Source organism: Ornithodoros turicata, chromosome 3 (assembly GCF_037126465.1).
Source record: "Ornithodoros turicata isolate Travis chromosome 3, ASM3712646v1, whole genome shotgun sequence".
NCBI lineage: Eukaryota > Metazoa > Arthropoda > Arachnida > Ixodida > Argasidae > Ornithodoros > Ornithodoros turicata.
The window spans coordinates 16836193-16861533 of record NC_088203.1 but is presented as its reverse complement, the minus strand read 5'-3'; the positions used below and the strand labels follow the sequence as shown (position 1 = coordinate 16861533).

At 43.9% G+C, this 25341-nt stretch overlaps 2 protein-coding genes across 7 annotated transcripts in view; one reads left to right on the top strand and one right to left on the bottom strand.

The window, feature by feature from the left end:
• Positions 1-5233, bottom strand: part of LOC135388222 (calcium uptake protein 3, mitochondrial-like) — a 22108-nt gene extending 16875 nt beyond the window's left edge. Inside the window, exons 1-7 of one of the 3 annotated variants that reach the window (XM_064617630.1) lie at positions 4834-5233; positions 4626-4770; positions 3996-4106; positions 3853-3900; positions 3696-3778; positions 2182-2262; positions 1339-1410 (exon numbers count right to left, since the gene is read on the bottom strand). In XM_064617630.1, the coding sequence (XP_064473700.1) occupies positions 1339-1410; positions 2182-2262; positions 3696-3778; positions 3853-3900; positions 3996-4106; positions 4626-4770; positions 4834-5085 (792 nt within the window). In that variant the 5' untranslated portion in view covers positions 5086-5233. The remainder of the gene's footprint in view (positions 1-1338; positions 1411-2181; positions 2263-3695; positions 3779-3852; positions 3901-3995; positions 4107-4625; positions 4771-4833) is intronic. The other 2 variants (XM_064617631.1, XM_064617632.1) reach the window with 2 other exon arrangements.
• Positions 4589-25341, top strand: LOC135388221 (arginine/serine-rich protein PNISR-like). Of its 4 annotated transcripts, none has more exons than XM_064617629.1 (12): positions 4589-4737; positions 5604-5702; positions 6987-7082; positions 8209-8352; positions 9620-9897; positions 12946-13084; positions 13150-13316; positions 18548-18718; positions 20317-20419; positions 20897-20953; positions 22839-23075; positions 23668-25341. In XM_064617629.1, the coding sequence occupies exons 3-12, from the start codon at positions 7013-7015 to the stop codon at positions 24351-24353; spliced, it is 2052 nt and encodes a 683-aa protein (XP_064473699.1). In that variant the 5' UTR covers positions 4589-4737; positions 5604-5702; positions 6987-7012; the 3' UTR covers positions 24354-25341. The 4 variants fall into 4 exon arrangements, with proteins under 4 accessions (XP_064473699.1, XP_064473697.1, XP_064473696.1 ...); XM_064617627.1 differs by lacking the exon at positions 4589-4737 and having other exon boundaries at positions 5393-5702; positions 23668-24370; positions 25089-25341; XM_064617626.1 differs by lacking the exon at positions 4589-4737 and having other exon boundaries at positions 5393-5702.

Below are 25341 nucleotides of genomic sequence, written 5' to 3'. Positions count from 1 at the left end.
ATGGCGTATAACTCAACTGCAACACCGACATCTACGCCGCACTCGTAGCTCTTTGATTAAAAATTTGTAACGAATACAAAAGCCACCCTGTAGTATGCTGAATGACGTGGAAGAACCCACATGCTAAAAACACATGCCAAAAAAAGAGAAAAAACACACATCTGTGTGAAAGTCAGTGCATTTGAAATGCTGGAAAGTGCAGGGCACCATGCGCATCTACGGGTGAAGATGTCATAGAAAAAGGTGTGAAAAGTCATGCATTGATACGTAAATGCCCTTACTGACGGATGACTATGCCACGTAAAGAGCCTCTGCGTACAGAAGGTACAATATGGAAGGTGTCAGTATGAAGTGAGATCTATGTGACAACGTTCACAGGAATACACGTGGCAACATTCACTGTGTGGAACACTGGCCGTGGCAATACATGAGGAGTACATGAGTGATATTCATGTCGAGGTTAAGTGCACTGCTAAGGATAATAACATAATTTGGAAGAGGAAATAGCAGTGCATGTGTTCAGTGCTTAAGGATGATCTAGTAGCATCACATAGATGGAGGAATTAAGGGGGATGTATTAAGGGTAACAGACGTCTCCACGCAGAGACAACAAACATTAGAAAGTGGCAGTAGACCTTTGATAATGTGGCCTTCAAAATACTGTATCTGTCGTAGCCAATCAACGAATGAGATTCAGGGTCACGCGCACTGTGTTTGGTTCTGGTAGGTACAATAACCTCACGGTGATTAGAAATCATTATATTAAAAACCCTGAGACTAGAGAAGTACGAAACAGTTTCAAATTTTTTAAATTTTTTTTATTCTGAGTTCTTATCACTCGCTCGCTTGCTTATACATTCTAGTATCATGGTGATGTTACTAATGGTCCACTAAAACTACCTATTGTCAACTTAGTAGAGTTAGAACTGTCACAACTTCAATATCCCGGATAGGGACCTACTTCATGCATGTATACCAGTATGTTTGGAGATGACATTGTGGACCTTTACCAAGACATTTTAAAACATGCGTACTTTCTAGGATATCAAGCTCATCGAATCAAAAAATTTAAATTTCTGTGAGATAAATACCATTACTAGGCACTGTCTAAAATTCATCTTGCATATTTAGGCCACAATGAAAATATACTGAATCTACGTACTCATGTTTGCATTAGCTTCATAACTCCTATGAACACTACGCACAAATTACTAATAAGACCAAGGTCTGCACTTCCAGATTCCTGCAGTGCAGCTTACTGTAACAAGCACTAAACTCTGCGCATTAATCTAGACCTCCCGACACAAAGTCAAATGCACAAATGAATAATGTACTTACCAATTCAGTTGATTCTGGCGCGGTTTTAAGCTTCTTTCCGCGCCTCGACACAGCGCTAAATATTTTTTCGAGCTAAAACAAAAAGAGCAGACACAGTGACGCAACAAATAATGAATGCAAAAATAAAGATCAAGGCACATGAAACACACACACAAAAGAAACAGAAATGTTTTTAAAATTTAGCTTAGAACTTGGGATATCATTAGGAACACACCACTGGCGGACATACGTAAGGCCAAAAAGGGGAAAAGAAATCAAGTTATACACAGGTGTTTGTCATTTTCGCAGCAAATCCATTTTTCAAACACACATTCTGAACAGACTCAGGACGCTCATGAGAGACACAAGTCAAATTCACATGCAAGCAGTAATACTGCAGCAGATGTCATCCTCATATATGCAGAACAAGGCTCAAAAGTGCATGTTAGAATATCACACATCTCATATATATACTCTCACACTATGAATTGTTAGAGCCAACACCGACAGCACAGGATCACCCAGGATCTGCCAATGCAGCACAGTAACCATTATTTGTATGGACGGACAGAATCAATGGTAGCCAACACAGATCATCAGCCTTGTTGTTACATTTATGCAGCCTCCCTGCACACAGTCACCGCAAGAAAAAAAGAATGAGGTATTTCCCTATTGAGGATCACCACATAATCAACCACAGAAGGGGAAGAAAGCAGGGTGAAAACCACAGCATGCATGTCAAACAGCCAACGTGAGACAGTCACTTCCAAAGCCCTCTTGAAACCACGGGGGAACAAAGGCATATAGGACAGGAGCAGAGAGTGAGTATTTTTTAAATGAACTCAACGAACCAAACCAACTTACTACGTCAGCGGGAACATCCTCAAAAAGTCCCAGCCTACCCGACTTTTTAAAAAACAGCGCCGATACAAGGATTTGTTGAACCTGATGACATGTACAAAGCATGCATGAACAATAAATATTTGTATAGCTCTCAAAGAAAGAGTGATCAAATATCTGAAGTTACGTGCCGAGCCCGGGGCTGTATTTCATAGCTGAGTCTGAATGGGATGTGCTACATCCATCAGCACCCTCGTGGCTGTGTATGCTTGACACATGGAACACGTTCGGGCACGACAGAATATTATGTGTACTCATTCGCACATATCCGTATACACCGTATACACAATAGATGCAGCGCCGATGTTCAAATGCTGCATCATGAACGACAGAAAGAACTGATTGGAAATTGCAATGTTTTCAGTTTGCATGACGAGCATGCAAACTGGGATGGAAGCAGCATTATCTCCCTGCTAATTTTAATGCAAACACTGCCAAAGTAGGTCATCAGCCATTCGAAACAATCCGAGAGCTTGATCGATCCATCCATGTTTGAATTCCTGTCATATAGCAATGTGCCTTCCCGGCCTGAACAGCTCTGCCCTTAGCAGGAGGCATGTCTCAGCTGTTGTGATTGTTTGCTCGCTATTTTTTTAATAATTATTTATCATTTGCTCGCTCTAGTTTTTTTTTTTTTCTTCTAGATTATAAAATTTTCTGTAGATCAAATTTTCTTGGATCCCTGTGGATTCCCAACAGACATTCGCACTTGCAATTTTTCAAAATTTCTTGGTTTGCTATGGTATCTTCGATGTTCTTTATTGTTTCAGTTTTTTATTTATGCTTGCATAACATTACGACAGTCACAGCACTACACCATCATGAAAACAGTCATTGTCCATATAAGACAAGATAAGTTTTGACAAGACGAGATAAGACAACAAAAGATAAGTTCTGTTGGTTCTTAATGGGTGCTTCAGAATATGTACTGATATATGGAAGAAGGATATGAATGTGTTCTTCATTTCAGCGAACTCTGATCTATGACACATTATAATGTACATTACAACTAATCGTGAAATTTCTTTGGCTGTACATTGTGATTATCGTTGTCTGACAGTGGTCATTGTGCTGAGATTGATTTAGATCACACTTGCATAGAAATAAGTAAAAACACCTGTTGAAGCAGAACCCATTGGAAGCAGGTTCTTTTTTAAAGTGCATGCTAGAAACTTTAAGATCGCTATTAAATTTCGCAGACAAAAAAATTTGACCCTATACTCCTAGAGCACACCTAAAAAGGTCCATAGTTGTACAAAAGTTTGCATAATTCGATCACTCTTACTTCTCGTACAGTCCATAAACTTACACAACATGTTTAATGAAACCATGCAGAATTGTGCATACATTTAAATAATTTTTACATATTTACAACATCAGTACAACATTACAACACCAATAAGCATTTCCAAATATTGAATATGTGCTCTCCAGCATATGATAACAACAACCAAAATATGTGCGTCAAAGGAACCTACCACGAGGAACTCTGATTTGTCGACCCTCTTATTGCCATCAGTGTCGAACATGTTGAAGGCTATGCGAAATCCTGACTGTGGTTCTGAGAAACCAAGTCTGTTAGGCACACTTACTACCCTTCTCTCGACCTACACAGTGTTTGAGTGCTATACTTACTTGTCAGTACAGAGAGCAAAAATAAGTACTCTGTATAAGATATTATTCCTGAAAAGTAGAACAAAGCATCTAGTTAATGCTGGAGCCACATTTAGATTCAGTCAATATTGCCAAGAGAGGCGGAAAGGAACTAGAAGCCTTACCGCAATCTCGCAAGCTCCTAAACAACTTTGTGGATCCTTGCTTTCGTGGTGGAGTATTGTCTACAATGTAGTCCATGTCCTTCTTTGACAGACGACGACGGTGAATGCGAGCTGGAAACAGATGTTACATCCAGCATTTCAGAAAAACGCTATAAAATCTTCATACAATGATCCCAAACATTCTTGCACATATTTATGCACCTGTATGAAATGTACAGGGCTCAAAACCCAAGAGTAAATGTAGGTACCCAAAAAAATAAAGAAACCCAAGGTGTCTAAAGGTTTATAAGTTTGCTCAGCAGGATCAATGCTTCTCGCTGCCCAGCTGCTCTAGAGCCTTACATTAATACGTTTATAATGACTTTCCAGAGGTATAAGACTACCTGGGGCCGATAAAAAAAACATGCCTAACGTGCCAAGAAATATAACTTCAATAAAGCCGCCTGTGCTGATTTAAAGGCTGCTTCACCAGTGACGTCGTCTGCTCTCGGCGCAACACAACGGAACGCGATCTCACGTGACCCTTGCCATCCAATAACAATGCAGACATTTTTTTTTTCATACTTTTTTTTTTCGTCGCTTTGCATGATCCCGAATTACACACTACAAGTTGTGCAAATATGTGCTTACGCCTCGGTTCTTTTTCCGTGAGCGACTCCAAGAAGTCTTCTGGCGTCATGTAAAGTTGACCCAAGTATTCCACCGATGCAAAGCGGATGAATCGCCTTTCACGTTGAGTGAGGTGCATGATTTGGTCTTCCTCCACAGCTTCATCCTAAAACGCGCAATTAATTCTTTTTCATGCCATGTCCTTACCGCAAAACCTATTTGTACGCACTGCCAAATCTTTCGCCGATTTCCTTGCGTGAATCACAAATCCGTGCTTTCTGTGTACGAAATATGTCGCAAGGGCTGTGCCTGTAATGCAGGCTGTCAAAGTGCGGGTTGTACGCTGAGAGTTTACGCTTTCACTGCGCGTATATGATCGTAAACTGTTTCGAAACCCACAATTTTGGAGTAAGTTCGAAAATTTTCGTCGCACTATGGTGGTTGCCATTTTCTTGGTTGTGGCCAGACCAGGAGCGTTCATGGGTTTCGGAGGTAGCTAAACAATGAGAAATATTAATCTTAATTGCTTGCAAGAGCGCTCTTCAATCCTTTATATCGAACACAGGCATAGAAAAATATTTCCAGAATAGCAAATGAGTGTATCGGAGAGTGCGGATTGCAAGAATACATCGTATAGCGTGCAGCCGCGCACCGGCTAAGCGCAGTGATGTAGCAAACACTACTTTCTTTTTTGTGTGTGTGTTGCTCACACTGGAGCACATATTATCTGATTCAGCAAATGATATCTCATATTCCTATATTTTGCCAAGCTTTTTCTTTTGTCCATAAACCCATACTCTGACATGGTTTATTTTCAACATCATCGTCTGCAAACATTCACACAATGTTGCGCCATTTTATGTTGGTGTAGTTTTCGGATTTCGGTAGTGCTCTGATAAGTTTATGTATTAAGAAAACGGCACAGAAGAGTCTAGAGGTCATTCTCGCCATTGCGTACACCGCTGAGGAGAAAAACCTGAGATGAACTTTCTTTTGAAGTGCCGAATGTTCGAAGCCCGGACGCTTGTTCTTTCAAGTAAATGAACAACATGGCATTGTGGTGCTTCTAAACAAGCCGGACATCTGACAGTAATTAAGGTAAATCTATAGCTAGAAGTGGGAGAGGCCCCTCTAACGTTTATGCCTGCGCCTGAGCGTTAGAGTTGACTCGCTGTGCCGCGTTAATATCCTGTTTGATCGTGGCAATAAAGACGAAGTCTCCGCATCGCAGGCTCTGTCACATGGTGTGTTTGCATCAGATATCAGATGTGCCATAAACAAAATTTTGTAGAATTTAGCGTGTGGCTGTGCTTTACGAAACTTGTGGATGGAACGCAGATCTAATCAGAAGGGCTACTTTCCTGTTTGACTTTGTTACCGCTGGTAGCTGTGAATGCAAGGTCCCGTCGCTGTTGATCATGGCCACGGACAGATAGAATGATCGTGATCCAGAGTGTACCAGGATGAAAAGGGGCAGAAAACTGACAGCAATCTACCATAGCGCCACAAGTACCGTAAAGGATGGAGAAGAATTGACAGTCGACAATTACAGCTCATTACAATGGCGGCATTATGCGCGGGACAATTAGCATCTCGCAGGGATCACAACTAGCAGAGCATTAGTTTATATCTGAATGTCAGTGTGTGCTCACACTTCTGCATTACTGAGTCACTCTGGAAGATGCTACCCGAAATTCGAAACTGTCTTAATTTGCACTATGTATCTTGCCTGTTAACATTGAAGAATTAAGCAGCACTGCATTGGGATATATCGTGGATTGTTAAGAACCCAAAGCTTTCACTGTTAGCGAAGTTCGCTGCAGTACCAGAATCATTTTTGAGAGAAGACCGTGAAAATTCACAACTAAAGCGTCGTACGAAAACCGCACATTAGTTCCTCCACAAGTTGTGAACATATTGTTGCATGAAGAGATGCTGTAAATTTACTGTCGTAGCAAGTAGTAATTATTTTGCATTGTCCCATTATATGTTCCCTCAAGACATCAGCAGTAATGCTAAAGGATGCTTTTTGTAACCTAAAGGTGTTTGTGAGCTTAACAATATGGATGCTGCACAGCTCTAGTAATAGGAAACATGTTCTCTTCATTCGTGTCTGGTTTGAGCTTAGTGTTTCTTGATGTGATCTGAACACAGAAACATTGGAGCAACAGAACTTTGTTCACTGCATTTTGAGATCAGACTAGAAAAATGTAATCGTCTGATTTTAATGCTTGTAGAAGTTGCTTCATGGCCACCTGTTTGTGTTCCAAGTGCATATTCGCGGATGGGTTGAGGCACGACGTGCCTGTGTGCTGTTAATGGCTTCTCTTTTTCGCGCAGCGTGTTTTGAAAAAGAGTATGAAATTGCTTTCTGTCCTTCAGTTATAAAATTGCTGTAAATAGAAAGCATGTGGTCCGGACCCTGGAGTCAGTGGCCCATTCAGGCCTCCATGTATCAAAATGTACCTCATGAACAAGGTGAGCGACACAATTGTTGTTTCCTCCTGTTTCAAGGGTGTAAAATGACACCTGAGTTGTGAAAATTTGTGTAAATTCAATGCCACCTAGACCAGGAAAAAGCTTGGTTACTTAAAGGGGTTGAGACACTTTCATTAGATGTGGTTCATTACATCATGGACGCATTGCATTGCACGCCAGAATACAGGGGGGTAAAAAGAATTATTCTTCTACGTGTCGTACTCAGCGACATAGGAGCCCTCGAACACACTCCCGAGCACGTTACTGAGCTCAGTGTTGCGTCCATTCCCATTGGCAGCCATAAGCATGTGTCTTCTCATGCGCTGCCTCACCGGTGGCGGTGAGATCTGTGGTGTCAGAGAGTTTCGGCATCAGCGGTGCACATTTTCTCAGTTTCTATCGCCCTCTTCGCTGTAAAACTTTCAATGCAAGTTCACAACGGTAAAAAGCACTGTTGTTTAGCATTTATCTGGGGATTACCTGGGATGACGTGTTGCAACCCCTTTAAATGATACGGAGCCTACCAATTGCAACCGTGCTTTCGTCGGCCGTTGCTATCAGAGCGTCGAACCGTAACGTGTTTCGGTTTGTCTCAGGTTCGGCAGTAAAGGTTCGGTTCCGTTTGAGCTCTGGAGTTCAGATATATTGATTCGATTAACCGGTTCAGAGACTCTAAACCGATTCGGAACCGGTTCGTGGTTGTAATATGTTTCAAAATTATAGGTAGCCAAAGCTTTCAGATCGGTTCAGTTCCGGTTCCGCTCCAAGATGGCGCTAGTCATTACAGTTCAGTTCCAGCAAAAAATTGCGGTTAATTCGGGTTTTCGGTTCCGGTTTGGTTCGATGCTCTGGTTGCTACTGAGGCGAGCCACCATCAGCCACACGGGCGGCCAGTAGTAGTCACAGAAAGTCCATGTTTGAAGTCGTCTATTGCGATTGGCTGAAGCAGACGACACCTTGTCTCTGCGGGCCCACGTGGCAAACGAGTGAGAAAAGGCATTAAACAGGCTTTGTGTATCTAGGTGGCAGTAATAGAGATCAGTCATTCTATTTTGTTCTCACTGTAACACGCCATTTTACTGATAATTTAAGGTACTAAATTACGTGTGGATGATCTGTCCTCTAGTTGACTGGGCCCAACTAGCCAAACAATGGATTCAGATGCAGCAGACGCCGTCCGACAGGGACCAGGCGAATCATTCGTCGGCAATGGTGACTCCAGCTGCACCCCCTAGCACCGTGCAACCAGCTGCACCAGCTGGCATCAATGGTGTGTGTGAGAAATCATGTGCTTGTGTGTCTTAAAGTAGCACAGAAGTCATTTTTAACACCCTGTTTTCTTCCTATGAAACTGTTAAGTAGATCAAAAAGCGATAAAAACCGGGCTGTTTGGTGGTCCATCCTAAAAGCGATAAAACCCCAGTGCCATTAAAGTTGTTTGTCAGTCAGTGCTTCGTCTGTGTTGTCTCTTTGTGTCCCCTGCACTGGGGTTTTATCGCTTTTAGTAAGTAGATCAGTAAGATGCACCATGAGAAGTAATTCACAAGACAGAGTCATAATTATCACAGAAATCAAAATTAAAGTACGCCTCAAAAAGCGACTGTGCGCAATGGCACTGGAGAGAAGTACCAACCTGTGATCTGACTGAGACCTCGCGCTGACGCTTCAGGGGCCACGCTTGCTGATACGCTGTACAAATGCGTCTCTATGCATGAGAGGAGGCAGTGAGAGGGAAGAGGGAGGGCGCCGCTGTAGCCAATGGGGCTTTCCGAGTGGAGTAACCGGGAGAGGAGATATGCGCAGAACGCTTGGTTACTTCCAGAGCGTATTGGTCCCAAGGAATGTTGTCTGCTACTCGGCTGTTCAGGGTTCCGAAAAAGCATTGTTCCTGGCCCAGTCATGATTCGGCCGCTCCTTCTATCCCCAATTCTCCGGGTGAACTGGCAAAACTGGTTTACGGCGGCAAAGGGACAGGGCGCTGACCCCCACTGACCAGCGAACCAGAACGAGTTGCCCTGTAACGTCATCGGTGACATGGCATCGTACCTTCTCCTCCTCGTTATACCCGGAGTGGCGAGTTAAGTGTGAACGCGCGGAGCCACGTTTATGTGAGTTTTTTTTTCTGGGAAACAAATTGTGCACGTCAAAACCTTTTGCACTATTCAGTAAAGTGACACACACACTTTCATCAGACGTCTTAATCTGAAATTTTTTTGGATGGCCCTCTGTATTCCTTTAAACCGTCAGTCACGAACTTCCTTGGAAGTTCTGTGCTGGCAACTTTGACGCTGTTTGTTTACAAACAAACAGCCCCTCACATTTCTGCGATTTCCAAGAACACAAGAAACTAGTACAGGTGTATTACTGAAAAAGAAAAAACTCACTACAGATCAGAGTGAAAAGCAAGCCATTCAGTATGAAGGGACTTTGCTTACTTAATTTTCTCAAGTTTCTTATGTCTACGAGACAGTTTCATATTTCTGTGATTATGCCATCACAGGCACATTTACCGCATGAGGGCACATTTGACCTTTTAGCAACTAACAATTACTGGAACACAAGCTGGAGTGGCAACGACAATGCAAACAAAAGCTGGACTGCACCCGGTGCAATCCCGGGACTGGACGTCGCTCCTCCGCCCCCTGCAGCTGCCCCCCCTTCTGTCCCGCTCCTCCCCCTGCCACCCATGGCTGCTGAGGGTGTGTCTTCCAAAGAAACTTTTGACTACGGCCATGCATCCTCGTCACAGCCGCTAGCGTGTCACAGCTACGACTACGAGCACGGAGGGCCGGAACCGTACGAACCCATGCCCCAGGTACTGTCGCTTTCCGTCCCTTTTCTGTCTCCGATTAGGCTCACGTGAACAGCTATGGGTCGAGCTTTGTGCCTCGCTGCATCCATGTATGCTCCACTCGATGAATGTTTTTAGCACTGTCCAGATTATAAGTGCAGTACACTGTAAAAACAGAGCTTCGCGGCATAGCACGTTCCTAGCCAACCATCATCCCGGATGACAACGTTCTCCGGTTTTAATTTTCTTTGCTTACTACGTTTTGTATATTTCTTTACCCATTTTTAGAATGTACCGCTTTTGCAAAACTCCCAATAACCGACAGCCTTTTTTCAGCTTCGTTGCGATGCATGCTAAACACGAGTGCTGACATTGTTTGTCTTTTCTCAAACCCCAGGAGTTTAATATTTCTTCCAGTGGTCTTCCTTATCGAGGGGTGTGCGAATATTCGAATTCTCGAATTCGAATCGAATATCAAACGCTCGGAACTATTCGATTCACGAATCGAATATCCAGTATTCGATTTTTCGAATATTCGACTATTCCGCGAATATGAACGGCACAACCCGAAAGTGGGCTTCACCTGATGCTTCCGTGCACGAGGTGAAGCCTGCTGCATGGCAAAGCTGAGGCAGGATGCCAATTCGTTTGTTTCACAAATGGCCTGTGGTTGTCTGAAACAATGACAGCCTCATCCGTATAATATGCTACTGCCTGGCATAAAATTTTGAAATGAAGGTAACCACTCCAGTAAGTGTAGGCTCACCCGAAAAGCACGAAGCACTCTCATGTAACATTAAAGAGCAGGGGCTTTGAACAGAAGAATTGCATGTCTCTCTTGTGACAGTTAATGCTAGAAAAATTACACTGAAGGCATGGGCTACGAAATGGAAACTTTTAGTGCGAAAGTCACATATTGTAAATTTTGCACGAATATTCGATATTCGATTCGGTAGTCGGAATTTTTTTTCCCCCATTCGATTCGATTCGACTTAAAATGTTCGGATTCGCACACCCCTACTTATTGTGTTTGTTCACCTGAGATCTCTCAACGGTTTTTGTCTCTGGTAACACTCCTACTGTACATCGCCTTGTCTTTTTTTCTTTTTTTTTTTTGCGGCCTCAGTCCTCTCTAATAAAAATTTGTATTTCCTTCTCGCCACCTTCTTTGTTCCCTTTCTCTTGTGCAGATTAGTATAATATCTCTACCAAGTGTTCAATGTATCGCACCTGAGGAAGGACGGACCCTGTCCGAAAGCGTATTCTGTAGTAAAATAAATTATTTAAACGTTTCAACCTCTTTAAATACTTACCTCCCTCGATTTGATTAAAAGGGGGGTACACCACTTTTTGTGGCACTTATGAACCGCACAGTGATGCAACAACACCAGGATGTGCAAAACTATTTCGTTCCCCGTACCGTACTTTAATTAATCGGGCGTCCAAAGTCTCGTGAACAATTCACAACTACATGCTTGCTCCTGTTTTCAGCTGCATGCTTCCCAATCGTGTAGCGCTGAGCATCACTGTAGGCAATATAGGGACCGCGACTACATTTTCGAAGTTCTCCGCCTCTCGTTTCTCATCTAAGGCCACCACCAAAACACTAAAATGTTCCACGTGAAATCAACACCGTTTTCAGCAGTGATGACCAGTAGTTAACTACATGTAGTTAAACTACTAGTTAAACTACCTGATTGTAGTTAAAAAGTAGTTATCAACTACTTGCAGAAATGTAGTGGCAACTACTAGTTAAACTACTGTTTTGAGTAGTTAACTACAGTAGTTAGGTTACTGCAGGTGCCAACTACTTCCGATTTTGTCGCAAGCTTTACGGCACGATTGTGCTTCCGACTTTTACCTTGAGCTACATGTTTGATGAGAACGGAGATGCAGAGCAATTGTGCGGAGCATGTGTACTAAATCTTCACTTTTATCACTGCTTGTGATTCATATTAAGGTGTCCAAGAACACTATAGAATGGGATTGGTGTTGATGGACAACGTTAAGTATAGTTATGGATGTAGTTAAAGAAGTAGTTTTAACTACTTCCACTGAAAAGTAGTTGAACTACTAGTTAAACTACTCCATTGCAAAGTAGTTAGTAGTTATAGTTAAACTACTGTAGAAGTAGTTAGTGGCCATCACTGGTTTTCAGTATATTAGTTCAGTCACTGTGAAAGTAAATAATGTAATCTAGCTACTGCCAAGACTTGCAGCACTGGTGAGATACGTGTGCTTAACCAAATGTACAGTACTTAATTTACTGTTAAATCCTGTAATTCTAGGACTCCTGTTTTTTGTGAATCGGGCACAAGGCACACTATTCATGGCGTTGTAGATTCTATAAAATCTGGATACGGAAGTTTGTGGCTTGATTACTTCCTCCGCGATATGTCCGAGATTGCCCTTGTCATGTTCAATTCAATCGATATTGCACATGCTTTGGCGTAAGGCTGTCCAAATGCGTACTGGAAACAAAGTGTTTGTGACCACATCACTGTTTTTCGGGGTATCAGTTCTTGCTTGAAATTTTCACATATACCCCAAAATTCTGCAAATTTTTCGATTCACGATAATCGGGGGTTGCACGGGCAGTAAGTAGAGCATGAAGTTTTTGGGAAATTTTTTTTTTCTAAACTCGCGGGGTAAAAATTGGGAAAATAAACATGCGCTCTAAACTGGTGCAAATTCGTGTGAAAAAAAACTTCCAGTATGCGAAACTCGGGAAGAAATCGGGCTCAGTTACTCAAACTAACTGTACTGGTTTGGTACAAATGGTGATGTAACTGCATTTGCTGCAAAACAAGTTAGTGTGCATTCCTAGAGCTGTCTCAGTGAGGGCAATTTGCACGGTAGAAATCGGGTTTCACCCTAAAGAGGCAACCTTGAATTCAAATTGGGGAAAGAATCAGGTTAAACACTAAAGCTTCAGGCTCTAACAATAAGGGTTTTAGAGTATTTTTCATTTGGGTGTAGGTATTTTCTTTCGTCTTTTCTTAGTGAAATGTTATCTCCATTTTGTGGTGTTAAGCATCACCGCTTAGCATTGTGACTTTATTGCATTTGCAGCCATATCCAAACAGCATCCCTTACAATTCATACTGGGGTGTCAACTCTGGCCCACCACCATTCTTTTTAAGAAAAGATAGAAGGGATTCCAAAGATGACAGCCGACATCCAATGCTGGAGGAAGAAGTGCCGCAGCTAGGTAATGAAAATACATCGTTGTCCCGCATGCATGTCGGTATCATAACGAAGCAAATTTCTTCGCAGATGCCGCAAAACGCAAAACCCTTCCGGCATGGATCCGGGAAGGTTTAGAAAAAATGGAAAGGGAACGCCAGAAAAAGGAGGAGAGGGAGAGGGCAGAGGCGGAACGGATGGCCAAACTCAGCAGAAGAGGTGACAGGGACAACGACAATCCGGCAAAATCTAAGTTTGTAAGTTTTACTGCAGCATTTTTCATGGTGGGCTACAGTTACGGTTGCCACCAGGCCAGTATTATACCGGCACGGCCGGTTATTTGCTCGCTCTGCTGGTTGCTGGTAGGAAGGTGATACTGGCAGCCTTTTGCCGGTATTTGTGACTCAAGACCTTTCATATGGGCTTTTGCGGGGTTTTTCCTTCAACATTCCACTACAGCTTGAATAAATCTGGAGCATAGACCCAACTCCGCAGTCACCAGTTCTTTCCTTAGTTATTCATTATTATTATTATTATTATTATTATTATTATTATTACACACAGGAACATATGTTTCCTGGTATTATCTTGAGCTCTCTCTCTATTTCTCTGTTTTCTGTGTGTGGTCTTCCACCCCTCAACCACTTCCCTTTCCCGCGAGCCTTTCCTTCTTTCCCTCTATTCCACCTCCTCTCCCTCAGCCGGTATTTTTCACTACGAAAGGTGGCAACCCTAGCTACAGTGTGCATATCTCGGGAATTTAGGACATGGAAAGTCAGTCAAACCTCTTTCAAGGCGGCACCCCAGAGTTCAGGGTACACGATTTTGGAAAAAAAAGAGTAAACAGAGATTGAGAGGTATTGAGAGGCAGTATAAAGCACCAACCGCATGAGGCGTTTCTCCAGTGTTCATCGAGCGTCAAGCCAAGGCGTCGTGGATCCATAGGCGCGCGACGGTCCCCTCGAAGTCCGAGGCGAATAGATAATTCAGGGTTGGGCGACGGAAGAGGCGGGGACGACGCGCGCCAGTGGCCAATCGGGGATTAACCTTGTGATAAGTTCATCCAGTCGCGCACATTTTTGGAAGTCCCCATAGATGGCGGCACGCGGAATCACTCAGATTGCTGTTCGGCAGAAGAACAGAAGTTTGTTTGTTTTGCGTTGGTGTCCAACATAGAAAGCACAAGGTGAGGTGTGCAACAGATTGATGAAGACGTGAACCTGAAGGCCGAGTTCTCTCCGTCTAAATACTTGAGGCAGGTACCTTGTGAATGGCGAGACCGGTATTCACAACAAATATGACTTTGTGAGCGTGCACTGTTGCAGTATCTTGTTCGTTACGGCGTGTTATCACTCAAAAGCATCTGTTTGAGGTTCTTCCTTTGTAATAAAGTGTTTATCAAGTTATGTAGAGTTGCTTTCTCTGAGAGATTACGGAAACGTTTGCATTAGCCGCCGTCCACCAGCCGTTGTAGAAACTCTGCATTCGGTGAGCTCAGAGCATTTTTTTGCCAGCGTCGTTTGTCGCTGAGAAAAGCGCGACGCCCTGCCGCTCGCAAAACGTCTCATGCGGTTGGCGCTTAACTAGAGCCTGAAGTTTTTGGGAAATTTTTTTTTCAAAATTCGGGGGGTAAAAATCAGGGAATAAAGATGTGCTCTAAATTCACGCAAATTCGGGTGGAAGAACTTGGAGTATGCTAAATTTGGGGTGAAATCAGGCTGTATTACTCAAACGAATTGCTCTGGTTTGGTACAAACGATGATGTAATTGTGTTTACTGCCAAACAAACTAGTGTTCGTTCCTACAGATGTTTCAGTGAGGGCAATTGGCCAGGTAAAAATCGGGTTTCACCCTAAAGTGGCAACCTTCAATTCGAGGTGCAAATTCAGGGTAGGATCGAGTTAAACCCTAAAACTTCAGGCTCTAAGTATAACAGTTCGAAATGTTGCACAATACCATTTAGTCATCATCACTCTCTTCGCCGCTGTTTTCTTTGTCACTGTCTGCCCGCAACTCATTGTGCTCCGTTCCGTTCAAAGCGTTAGACAAACCGTATGTTTTACGAGCAAGTACAACATCATCATTAGGTACATTGTACCAAGCATCCAAAATCCAGTGCGCTGGCACAATTATTGATTGCTCCCTGTTGCTTCAGCCATGTTGAAGCATTTCCTTCTGATACTGTATTTACTCGCATAATTTGCACAAATTGCGCGGGAACGTTTGTTACAATATTCAAACGACACAAAATTTCTAAATTTTTTAGTATGCCTGTCATATAGGTCTCGGTAGAGCCGATATTGACGTTATCACCGCGTTGTGCAAGCGCGAAAGAAGCCGCGCCCAAATACCGCGCAACCGTCGACGTGTTGGGAGGCACAATGCCGCCCCACTGCCACTGGTGAAATAATCATATACCGCTAGTCGCACTTGACAACTGAAAGTACGCTGTATTCGCCAACGTTATCGTGTTGTGCTTTAAAGGAGTACAGAGGGCCATCCAAAAAAATTTCAGATTAAGACATCTGATGAAAGTGTGCGGGTCATTATACCGAATAGCGCGAAAGGTTTTGATGTGCGCAATTTGTTTCCCAGAAAAAAGCTCGCATAAACATAGCTCCGCGCATTCACCCTTAACTCGCCACTCCAGCTATAATGAGGATGAGGAGGTATGATGCCACGTCACAGATGACGGTATAAGGAGAACTCGTTCTGGTTCGCCGGTCAGTGGGGGTCAGCGCCTTGTCCCTTTGCCGCCGTAAACCTGTTTTGCCAGTCCTCCCGGAGAATTGGGGATAGAAGGAGCGGCCGAAGCATTACCGAGCAAGGAGAAAGGCTTTATCAGAACCCCGAACAGCCGAGTAGTAGACAACATTTCTCTAGGCCAATCAGCGAGTGTTCTCCTTATAGCGTCAGCGCGAGGCTCCAGGCAGAGCCCAGGCTGGTACTGCTCTTCACCACCGTTACGCACGGTCGCTTTTAGCGGCGTATTTTAAATTCAATTTCTGCGATAATTATGACTGTGCGGTGTAAATTACTTCATGGTGCGTCTTACTGGCCTACTTAACAGTTTTATAGGAAGAAAACTGGTTGTTAAAAATGACTTCTGCGCTACTTTAAGGTTTGTCGTAGCGTGTGTGCCCAGCGTTTCTTCCAGCGTTTTGTAGTTCGAGTGACAGTATCGTCCATCGTGTCGGCGGACCATCACCCGAAAGTGTGCGTAAATCAAACAAAAGCGCAGCAGTAACTTCGGTAACACTGACGGCGTTGCGAAAAACAATCGCCACTGCAGCAGAGACGCGTGTGTGCCAGGTATCCACTGGTGCGCAAATTAGATTTTTTGTTTTCTTATAATTTTTTCTTCTCAACTAGGGGTGCGCAAATTATGCGATGGTGCAAAATATGCGAGTAAATAGGCTGCTGCAAACCACCACTAAATTGTTGCTGCATTCCACGGCGAAAGCAATAATTTTGCGTTAAAAACACGACCTTCTACTACCATGTCATAAGCATTCCTTCCCAGCGCCGCATTTGGAAGGTAGAGGTGGCTCTACTCATCGGCCCGGTTATTGCTTCATCAGCTTCTACAATACTTTGTACTTCACCTTACCTTAGTATTTTTGTACAAGCGGCGGATGTCCCACAGAAGATGTTTCATTCTGAAGTTGATTATCATCATCATTCTGCGCATTTTCATAGGGGCTGTTGCTGTAGCCTGCTACAGTTGTCGTACGTCCGCTTCTGCGCGTTCAAAATTCAAATTTTCGTTGTCCAATCACGACGTAAATCTCGCGGGGCGATAAGTAGCGCCTCTAGCGGATCGCGCGGACGGGCTCCTCAGAGAGGTTGCCGATTAGGACATGGTCGTTATAATCTACAGTAGAAGCCCTTTGTAGTAAACTCTCTGGGACCATGATGAAATTTTACTAGATCAGGAGTTTTATTATATCAGGTGTGCCATTGAATGTATGGGATTCTATCGGGACAGCAGTTCTCGTTTACTATAAGGAGAGTTTTACTACAAGAGCAGTTACTATAAAGAGGTTCTACTGTAGCAGGTCGCGGTTCAAACTCAGCAGTGACGACACCATGAGAGTCCGTCCCCATTTGCATTGCTTCGTTTGTTTCGCACCGACAACCACAGCACGTGCTATTGGCCCGATCCCGTCTCCTGCTCCCACCTCCCCCCTTAGCCAGTGGTGGCGTGGACATTAGAATGTAAGACGACCCCCCACTTCGGAAAATGGGATTTTGGAAAAAAAAGGGTCGTCTTAGGTTCGAGAAAATACGGTATACACATTTATGTCACCTGTCTCTTGACGATTGTGTTTGTTCCTTTCAAGGTTTATTCGGCTTCAGTACAATGAAGGAAATAACTAATTTTAGGGATGTGCCACCTGAGTCCACGAATCCTAGTCAGGGATCGAGATTCGGGAATCTGAATCCCATAGTGCCCAAAACGGCGAATCGAATCATTCGGATCCACGAACCGCGTCTGTTTGTTTCTTTCTCAAATTGGCGCCTCCACAGTCCGCGGAAGCCTCATTGACCAACGGGCGTTTTCTTGTTTCATTGTTTACATTGCTCTGGACTGAAAGAGTTCAGGTAGGAACTGTTACATTACGAGTTTAAAAGTAACATGGTTTTGCTTTCGATTGTTGCTTAGTTTTATGGAAATAATTCAGACTCAAGAATTTATGTATTTCTTGTAGTCGATGAACAATATGTTAACTAAATTATGTTTAAGAAGAACTATATGGGTATCTTTTCTCCCAAAACTGAACTATTATTTAATTTGTTTTTCATTAAACAAATGTATCATATTCTGCTTCAAAACACTTTTCAGTATAAGTTTTTTTTTCTTTGCTTTCTGAACTCTTTTTAAAGAAAGGATTTGAAAGATTCGAGATATGTTGGATTCGTGGATTCGCAAAACCTTCCTTGGATTCGCATTCGGAAAATTCAGGATTCGTCCCGTCTCTAATTAATTGGGCCATATCGAGGCTCGACCGTATAGAAAAATATTTATTTATTTATTTATGGTAGTACCTCAAGGTGCCCCATTGGGGCATTACATGAGGGGGTAAACGAAGATAAAAGTTAACACAAGTAGAATATAAATAACACGGAAATATTAAATACACAGGAAATTGGCTAGTTCTCGCATGAATACAATGAAATCGTTAATTATGACAATGTTCTGAGGAAGACAGTTCCACTCGTTGGATGTGTACGAAAAAAAATGAACGAGAAAATTGGTCAGTGTTGCATAGAAAACGTTCAACTTTAGGAATGTGGTCATGTCTCGGTGATGTGCAGGAAGCAGCTGTGGTGAAATTCGGTCGTAAAAAGATGTTGAGGAGGTGAAAATATGAGCATAACGCGAATATTCTCGCCTCTGTAGCGAGGGGGACCGAGACAATACATTGGCAACCTTTATCTGATCACACACAAGCGCTGAAAATGCTATCATTGAATATGTTGCCAGGACAGTGACAGTGAAGACGAAAAAGAAGCTCCCACCAATGTAGATAGGAAGGCAGGATCAAAAGTGAGTGAGCAGCGCAATGGTGCTGCTGTGCCGTCACGTCCCACTCCGTCGCCTTCGCCTCCGCTGGAAATGAAATTTAAAACACCAGAGGAGCGGCAACAGGAACTGGTAAGTACAGCATAGCGCGAATAAATACTGGAGGTGCACACCCCATTTTATTCACCCACGTGTGCTCGAATTTTAATGCCATACTGGAGGAGAGTGTCAGTACCCCAGTAAGAGTGCACCCACAGGAAATTTCCGTGCTGTGGGAAAACAAAATGCATGTATACGCTGCCTACCCATCATTTGACTAACATTAACCGTGTCAGCCACAGCAAACGCTCTGCTTACTGCCGACATCTGTACCGATGTCAACCTGTACCCAGGACATGATACGCATGAAACATGAGCATTGACACAAACGTGAAATTTTAGACCCAGAATTTATAAATATGCCTTTTGCTTTTTAGCTGTACGCACATCATAGATAATTTGTTTTCAAATTTCTCTTTCAAATTTGCACTTCAGAGATCTACAGGAAAATTCCAACTTACAAAACTGAAACGAAAAAATTACACATTAAAACCCTGCTAATTTGGATCTCACGGGACCCACAGAAATGTTGGAATTATCTGAATGTCATATTATTGAATGGATTACATAACAAAAGGTGTACTTACCATTATGAAGACACTTTTATTTAAGAAAAAAATTTTTGCAAACTCGTTTGTGCTGTTAGGAGAAGTTTTCAGAGCGCAGTTAGGTGCTCCGCCACATTGCACCACCGGAAGCATTACAGCAGAAATCGCCCAAAAACAAGCGAGTGCTTCCGCAGCGGAGGTGGTTCCTCACCTTCGTCATCTGACGATAGTCTGCTGAGCAGTCGCAAGGACATCGTTCACAATTTCATCTTCGGTCAAACTAACAGCAACACCATCATCAATTGTGACATAGTCCGAAAGTTGCACCGAAGAAGGCAATAGACCACCGAAACGACTGTCTCCCTCTTTGACAGTCCTATCCCCCAATGCAGACAGAGTTCTCAATTGCGTAAAACTGCAAAGGTGAAAACAGTTTGCGATATTTTTGGAGTCGATTACAGAGTTGCCATGGCAGCTTGGCACGCAGCACAGAAATAGAACGGTTAGAGACACGTGGTTGCTTGATGGATGCTTGAAAGGAGAGAGACTACGTCCCAGCGCTCATAAACCATTGCGATGCAAGCGCGTCTTTTCATGTGGTCGTAGGCTGGTGCCACACTTTGCCTTCTTTGTCCATCTGATAAGTCCTCCGCACGCTGTTTGCGGAGGTTCCCAGCGATGTTGTACTGACCAAATTATGCGGTGGGTGTACGGACGAGTGCTCCTTACGATAGACTAGTAAGGCGTCTGTCGTGTACGCCTGAGTAGTCTAGATTATACGAGTTCAATTTACGTGCCTCGCGTTATCGAGGCTTTACTGTCTTTTAAGTTCTGCGGTGAAAATTCTCACATCATTGCCATCGTTAGCCATCCTGACACCTGCCGTTCAGTGGCACTTTAAGGGAAGACACGTTGCCCCCTCCTGTAAGACGGCTCGGAATTGCTGCAACTGAAGTTTTTCCACACACATGGCCAATATTGATGGGGCCTGTGTTGATTTTTTCATTGCACATCGATTCCAGTGGGAAAAAATGAAGGTGTACGCGAAGCCTAGTAACGCAGTGGCGAACTTTTGCATTGCAGGTGATGAAAGTAAGAAGAATGCTCACCGAAATACTTTTGGATGTGACCAATGAAGAGGTATCATCAGTTGCCAAGGAGATGTACCAAAAGATGCTTCAAAAAGGTATCAGTGTGGCTCATATTTTTTCGTATGTACCTTGAATCATGTAGTGCACTTCATGAAGGCAAATGCATATGTGATCTGTCATAGCAGGTCACAAGGTCACAACAGGACTGCAGTGTTTTGCTATGAAGATACCGTGCAAAATCCTGTGAATCTGTCTGTCCCAATTATCCAACAGAGAAAATGGGGTTATTAGCACCATAGACAAAGAGTTTAACAGTTTAGCTCGGTCACGTTGAAGAGCATGCATTGTACATACTTGCACAGATTTGCTTGGTTTAGTGCTTCTATATGAATTCTCTAGGCATGTCGAAGGAACATTTTATTGCTAGAGAACTTATGACCTCTTTCAATGTAGTAGCTGCTCCTCGTGATGCCACGCACACTTACTGTGTTTGGAGCAAATGTAAATGTGCTGTGCCTTGCCTTGTATTTGCTGTCAGTGTCTAAAGCATCTCCTCTGCATTGCAATCAAAGCTCCAGCTCGACAGCTGAGATCGTCGTCTGCGTTGGCAAATATTGCCTCTGGATTGGGTGAGTGCTAGTCATCTTTTTCACGTGTATAGCCGATTTGCAAACCCTCGTGTTTGTTAGAGCATTAATGAATGACGCTCTGATAGGCTGAGTAGCGTATGGTGTTGAATGATGCTATCGTGTTGTTCTGATGGGCCCTGGGACTGGGTGTGTTCAGTATGATGCAAATTATGTCAACCTGGTATATTGCATTTAAAGCTGGCATAAGGTTGAGTTTGCTGCATACTTCTTTTATGCGCATATGTGGTTTTTGGTAGTATCAGGAAAAATTAATTTTAGCGGAAATGTGTTGCGACGTGTGGTGGCCAGGACCGTGTGCCTGAGCTAGTCTTGACGGCCTTCAGTTCAGTGACCCTGAATCTTGCTACGTCTGAACTTTCGTTATTTCAATTGTCATTACTTTGACTTTCACTTAATTCGATAGAGTTGAGAGGTACTGACAGGCACCTACACAGCCCCATGAATAAGAGCATTTGCTAATTTGAACACACAAGCTGTCTGCATTAGGTAGTTGGATCAAGACAAATGCATACACATGCAAATATTTTTGTACCATTGGTTTTCAACTTATGAGATTCGGGGAGACCTGCACTCTGCCAAGCATAACCTTCGAGGAACATTGCGAACATTAGGAACGTATTGCTTATGCACACATACATCTTACTGCACAACAGAGACAGATGAAAGAACTGAATTCTAATCTGTTTAGCAATGAAATAGCCATTTGTGCAGTATCTGGTCTAGTATTTATGGGTGTAATATAGCCAAACACAAGCCAGCCACATAAGCCCAGAAAGCAGTAGGCTGCATTCATTTTTTCTGTCTCGGAGGATTTGACGGCGGCCCTTTTCAAATTGCACACACAGGCTGGAGCACATTGGTGTCAAATAGATCAAACGTGTCATCTGCAGAATGCATTCTGTTTCAAGTGAGAGCAGTAGCAGTCGTGTGAACTTCGTGCTTTGGATTAATCAACCTAATTTCCCAAAGGAAGCCAACTGTACTGCGAAAGAAAGCAACCAATTTGTGTGTTCTCTTGTAGATACCTACATCACTTTAGACACAGAAGACAGTCGCTGTCCGATTTTTCGAACTTGGCGGGGATCATGCAAGAGTCCGAATAATCGAGCAGTCCGAAAAAACGAATTCCGCTTCAAAATAAACTTTACTAAGCCCTAGTAGGCTGGAAAAATTTGTCGATGCTTTCCTAACGCGCTTCCAGCTCTGCCTGATAACATCACCTTCTATTTCCCGAAGCGACATTTCGTCACTGTAAGTACACTGACAGAGGCGCCGCCGTCATCAAGTCCGCAAGTCGGCTTCACCTAACGCATGTGTGCTTTAGGTGAAGCTCGCTTTACAGCGCTGTCGCGCGACTCGGGGGCGGACAGCACGTGTTGGGCCGTTGGCCAAAAACGAAGACGCAAAAGCGCTACGACACACCTCTTCTACTCAGAGGAATGGGAAATCAACAATCATCACCGCCTATTTTTTTGCCTCAATATTTTAGTTGGTTGATTTCTTTTGATACGAAGTTCAGATCATACCAGTGTTTTCCGTCACCCCATGAGAGAAATTCGCGGGTTGGGCAAACAGAGTCCGAAATATCGAGCGACGGAGCTGCACAGCGTCCGAAATTTTGGACGTTCTTATACATCATCTCTATGGGACCCGCGGCCATTCCGCGAACGAGTCCGAATAATCGAGCATGTCCGAAAAATCGGTTGGCGACTGTACTGCATTTGTTGCCAGTGCGTTGCACGTAATCTACCGTTGTTCGGTTCACATTGTCCGATTCCAAATTCGTCTCCGGTGCTCATAAAGCAACAGCAACTTCAGTGACTTCAGCAACAGCAACTTCAGGTTATCAAAACCCTTCATCTAGGTGGCCTGACAGGATATGGTTCGGACAGTGGGTCCGACAGTGGGTCCGGTTCGGCGGAGGAAGAGGATGATTCCGACCTGGAGCTGGAAAGGTCGATCCGCGAGAAAAAATTTGCGTTTGCCGAGTGGGAACGGAAGATGGCCACCGTGTTGGATGCGGCGGAGCGGAGGCAGCAGGCAGAAGCCCTCTCCGCGCAGAAGGTAACTGGAGATGAAGTCGTGCATAGTCCCGTTCAAGGTAAGCGGTGTGTGTTTCATTTTTTTTTTTTTCCGCTCAAACTGCAGGGTTTGTTATCCTTCGCCTCGGTACTTGAATGTAGGATTTGGCATCAGTCGTCAATATTGAAATGTGAAAGCGACCTGAAGAAACACATCAACTGCATCTTGTGATGCTGGTCGGTTAAGAGTAGGGGGCTAAACAGTGGATAACACTAAGCACAGTTGTGGGAGAGAACAGCTGCTGTATGAGTAGAGCAACAGAATCATTTCTCATCATGGAACATCTAGCTCGCTTGAAGAAGGTCAATTTGTCTCACTGCTAATGCGCATTTCCTTTATTTAGCCCCTTTACTGAATCATGTGAGTATGATAAGGGTACACAAATACCTTTGGCACTGCTCAGTATTCCCTAGTTTAAGCTTCCACTGTGAAATGTGTGAGTGCCACATGTGTGGTCTGCATCATACATTATTGCAGCCAGGAACGTGATGCAGTGATGAATCCGGATGATCCGTTTTCAGACATCTTTGAATTGAATAGAACTTAGAATAGCAAGATTAGGCAGGTGATAGAGGATGCAGGATAACGTTTCGGATGCTTTCGCTTTACAGATGCTGAGAGCCCGTCGCCGTCAGACAAAGAATACGAACGTGAACTGTCAGAAATCCAAGGAAGATCCCACAATGATACTCCAAGCCCAGATAACAAGCATAGCTGCCAAAAGGTAGATGATGACGAATCGGAGCGCAGGGGAGACGATTTGGATCGGGGTAGCACAGAGTCTGACAGGAGCAGAAGTCCCCAGCCCGCAAAGCAGGGCTCCGATAGCAGGCACACCAAGGTGGAACGAAAGTCTTCCAGCGAGAAGTCCCGGGACAAAGGCAGGAAGAAGGAACGCTCCAGATCTCCTTCGAGGCACCACAAATCGAGCAAGAGCTCAAGATCTTCTCCAAGGCACCGAAGCAGATCGCGAGAGAGGAAAAAGTGTTCGCGTCGTTCACGATCACGGAGTCGTAGCCACAGCCGCAGTCCGAAACGTAGCAGTCGTCGCTCCCGTTCCAGGGAACGCAAGCGCAGCAGAAAGCACAGCAGCAGTTCGCGAAGCAGGAGCCGCAGTCGCAGCCGTAGCAGAAGCCGAGAGCGTAGCAGGCGATATAGCCGCAGCCCAAAGCACAAGAGTCGACGTCGGAGTCGCAGTGGAAGCCCTTCTGATCGAAAGCATCACAGGCGACATTCTTACAGTTCTGAAAGTGATGGGTCGGGTAAGAGGTCAAGTCGCAGGTACAGGGACAGGTGAACAGCGCAGCGTACCTGGTATGTGTGTTTTTCTATATTTAAAATTCTGTTTTACGATTTTTTTAAATTTCAATCTCTTGCAGCTCATTCCTACAATTTTCACTCTATGACTTTTTTATCGGATTAAGCACATGCTCTTAGGATGTAGTGAAGGGAGAAAGACGAGATGCAGAGATACTTAAAATTGTACTTCTCACTTGCAATTCTCCTGGGAATCCTGATCGTTTTCTTCTTCGTGGCATTGCGCAGACGACATTGCACTACCCCACACCCACAAGGCTTCCTCTCTGTTTGTCAAATTTGATATGGTCAACATGGTAGCACCCTGAAATTTAACAGCACTTCCATTGCACTGGCTTCTGAATTCCACCCGTGCCGTTCCTACCGCTTGCTGATCCTGCCAATCTTACGTTTCCATGTGATGTTCCGAACTGCTGCCTCCTGACTGTAGCTATTGCTGTCGCCACTTTGCCCGTGTTCCTTCGTTCCTTTCGTGTGGTGGTGTCACTGTCTCGCATTTACTTTGGGCTACCACATCTTGCGCAAGTTTACGCCCCCCTTCACAATGAAAGTAGGGCCACACCTGAACACGACAACTCACTGCAAACTCATGCTCGAGGCACTCGCAAGAATGAGCATTATTTTCTAAGCTCACATAAACAGTTGTGCTACAAGTCTTGTTTGCTGTCCACTTACACATGTTAGATGGTAGTCCGAGCTCTTTGTTGCCTTGCAGGTCACCCATGGATGCTGCTCCTGGACTGAACTGCACTGGTCAAGTATGACTGCCAACATTTTGTGGCAGTTGTTTACCTGTACATTGTAAATTACTCATAAAGAGAAACATTTTAACACCCTGCTCGTAAGGCTCCAAACCATACAGTGCATCGAGTGATGTTGGTCTTAGACTCTATGAAACATAGTTAAATGGCACCTTGCCAGCTTTACATTTTCCTCCCCATGGTTCAATAAAAAAAATGTATATCTCA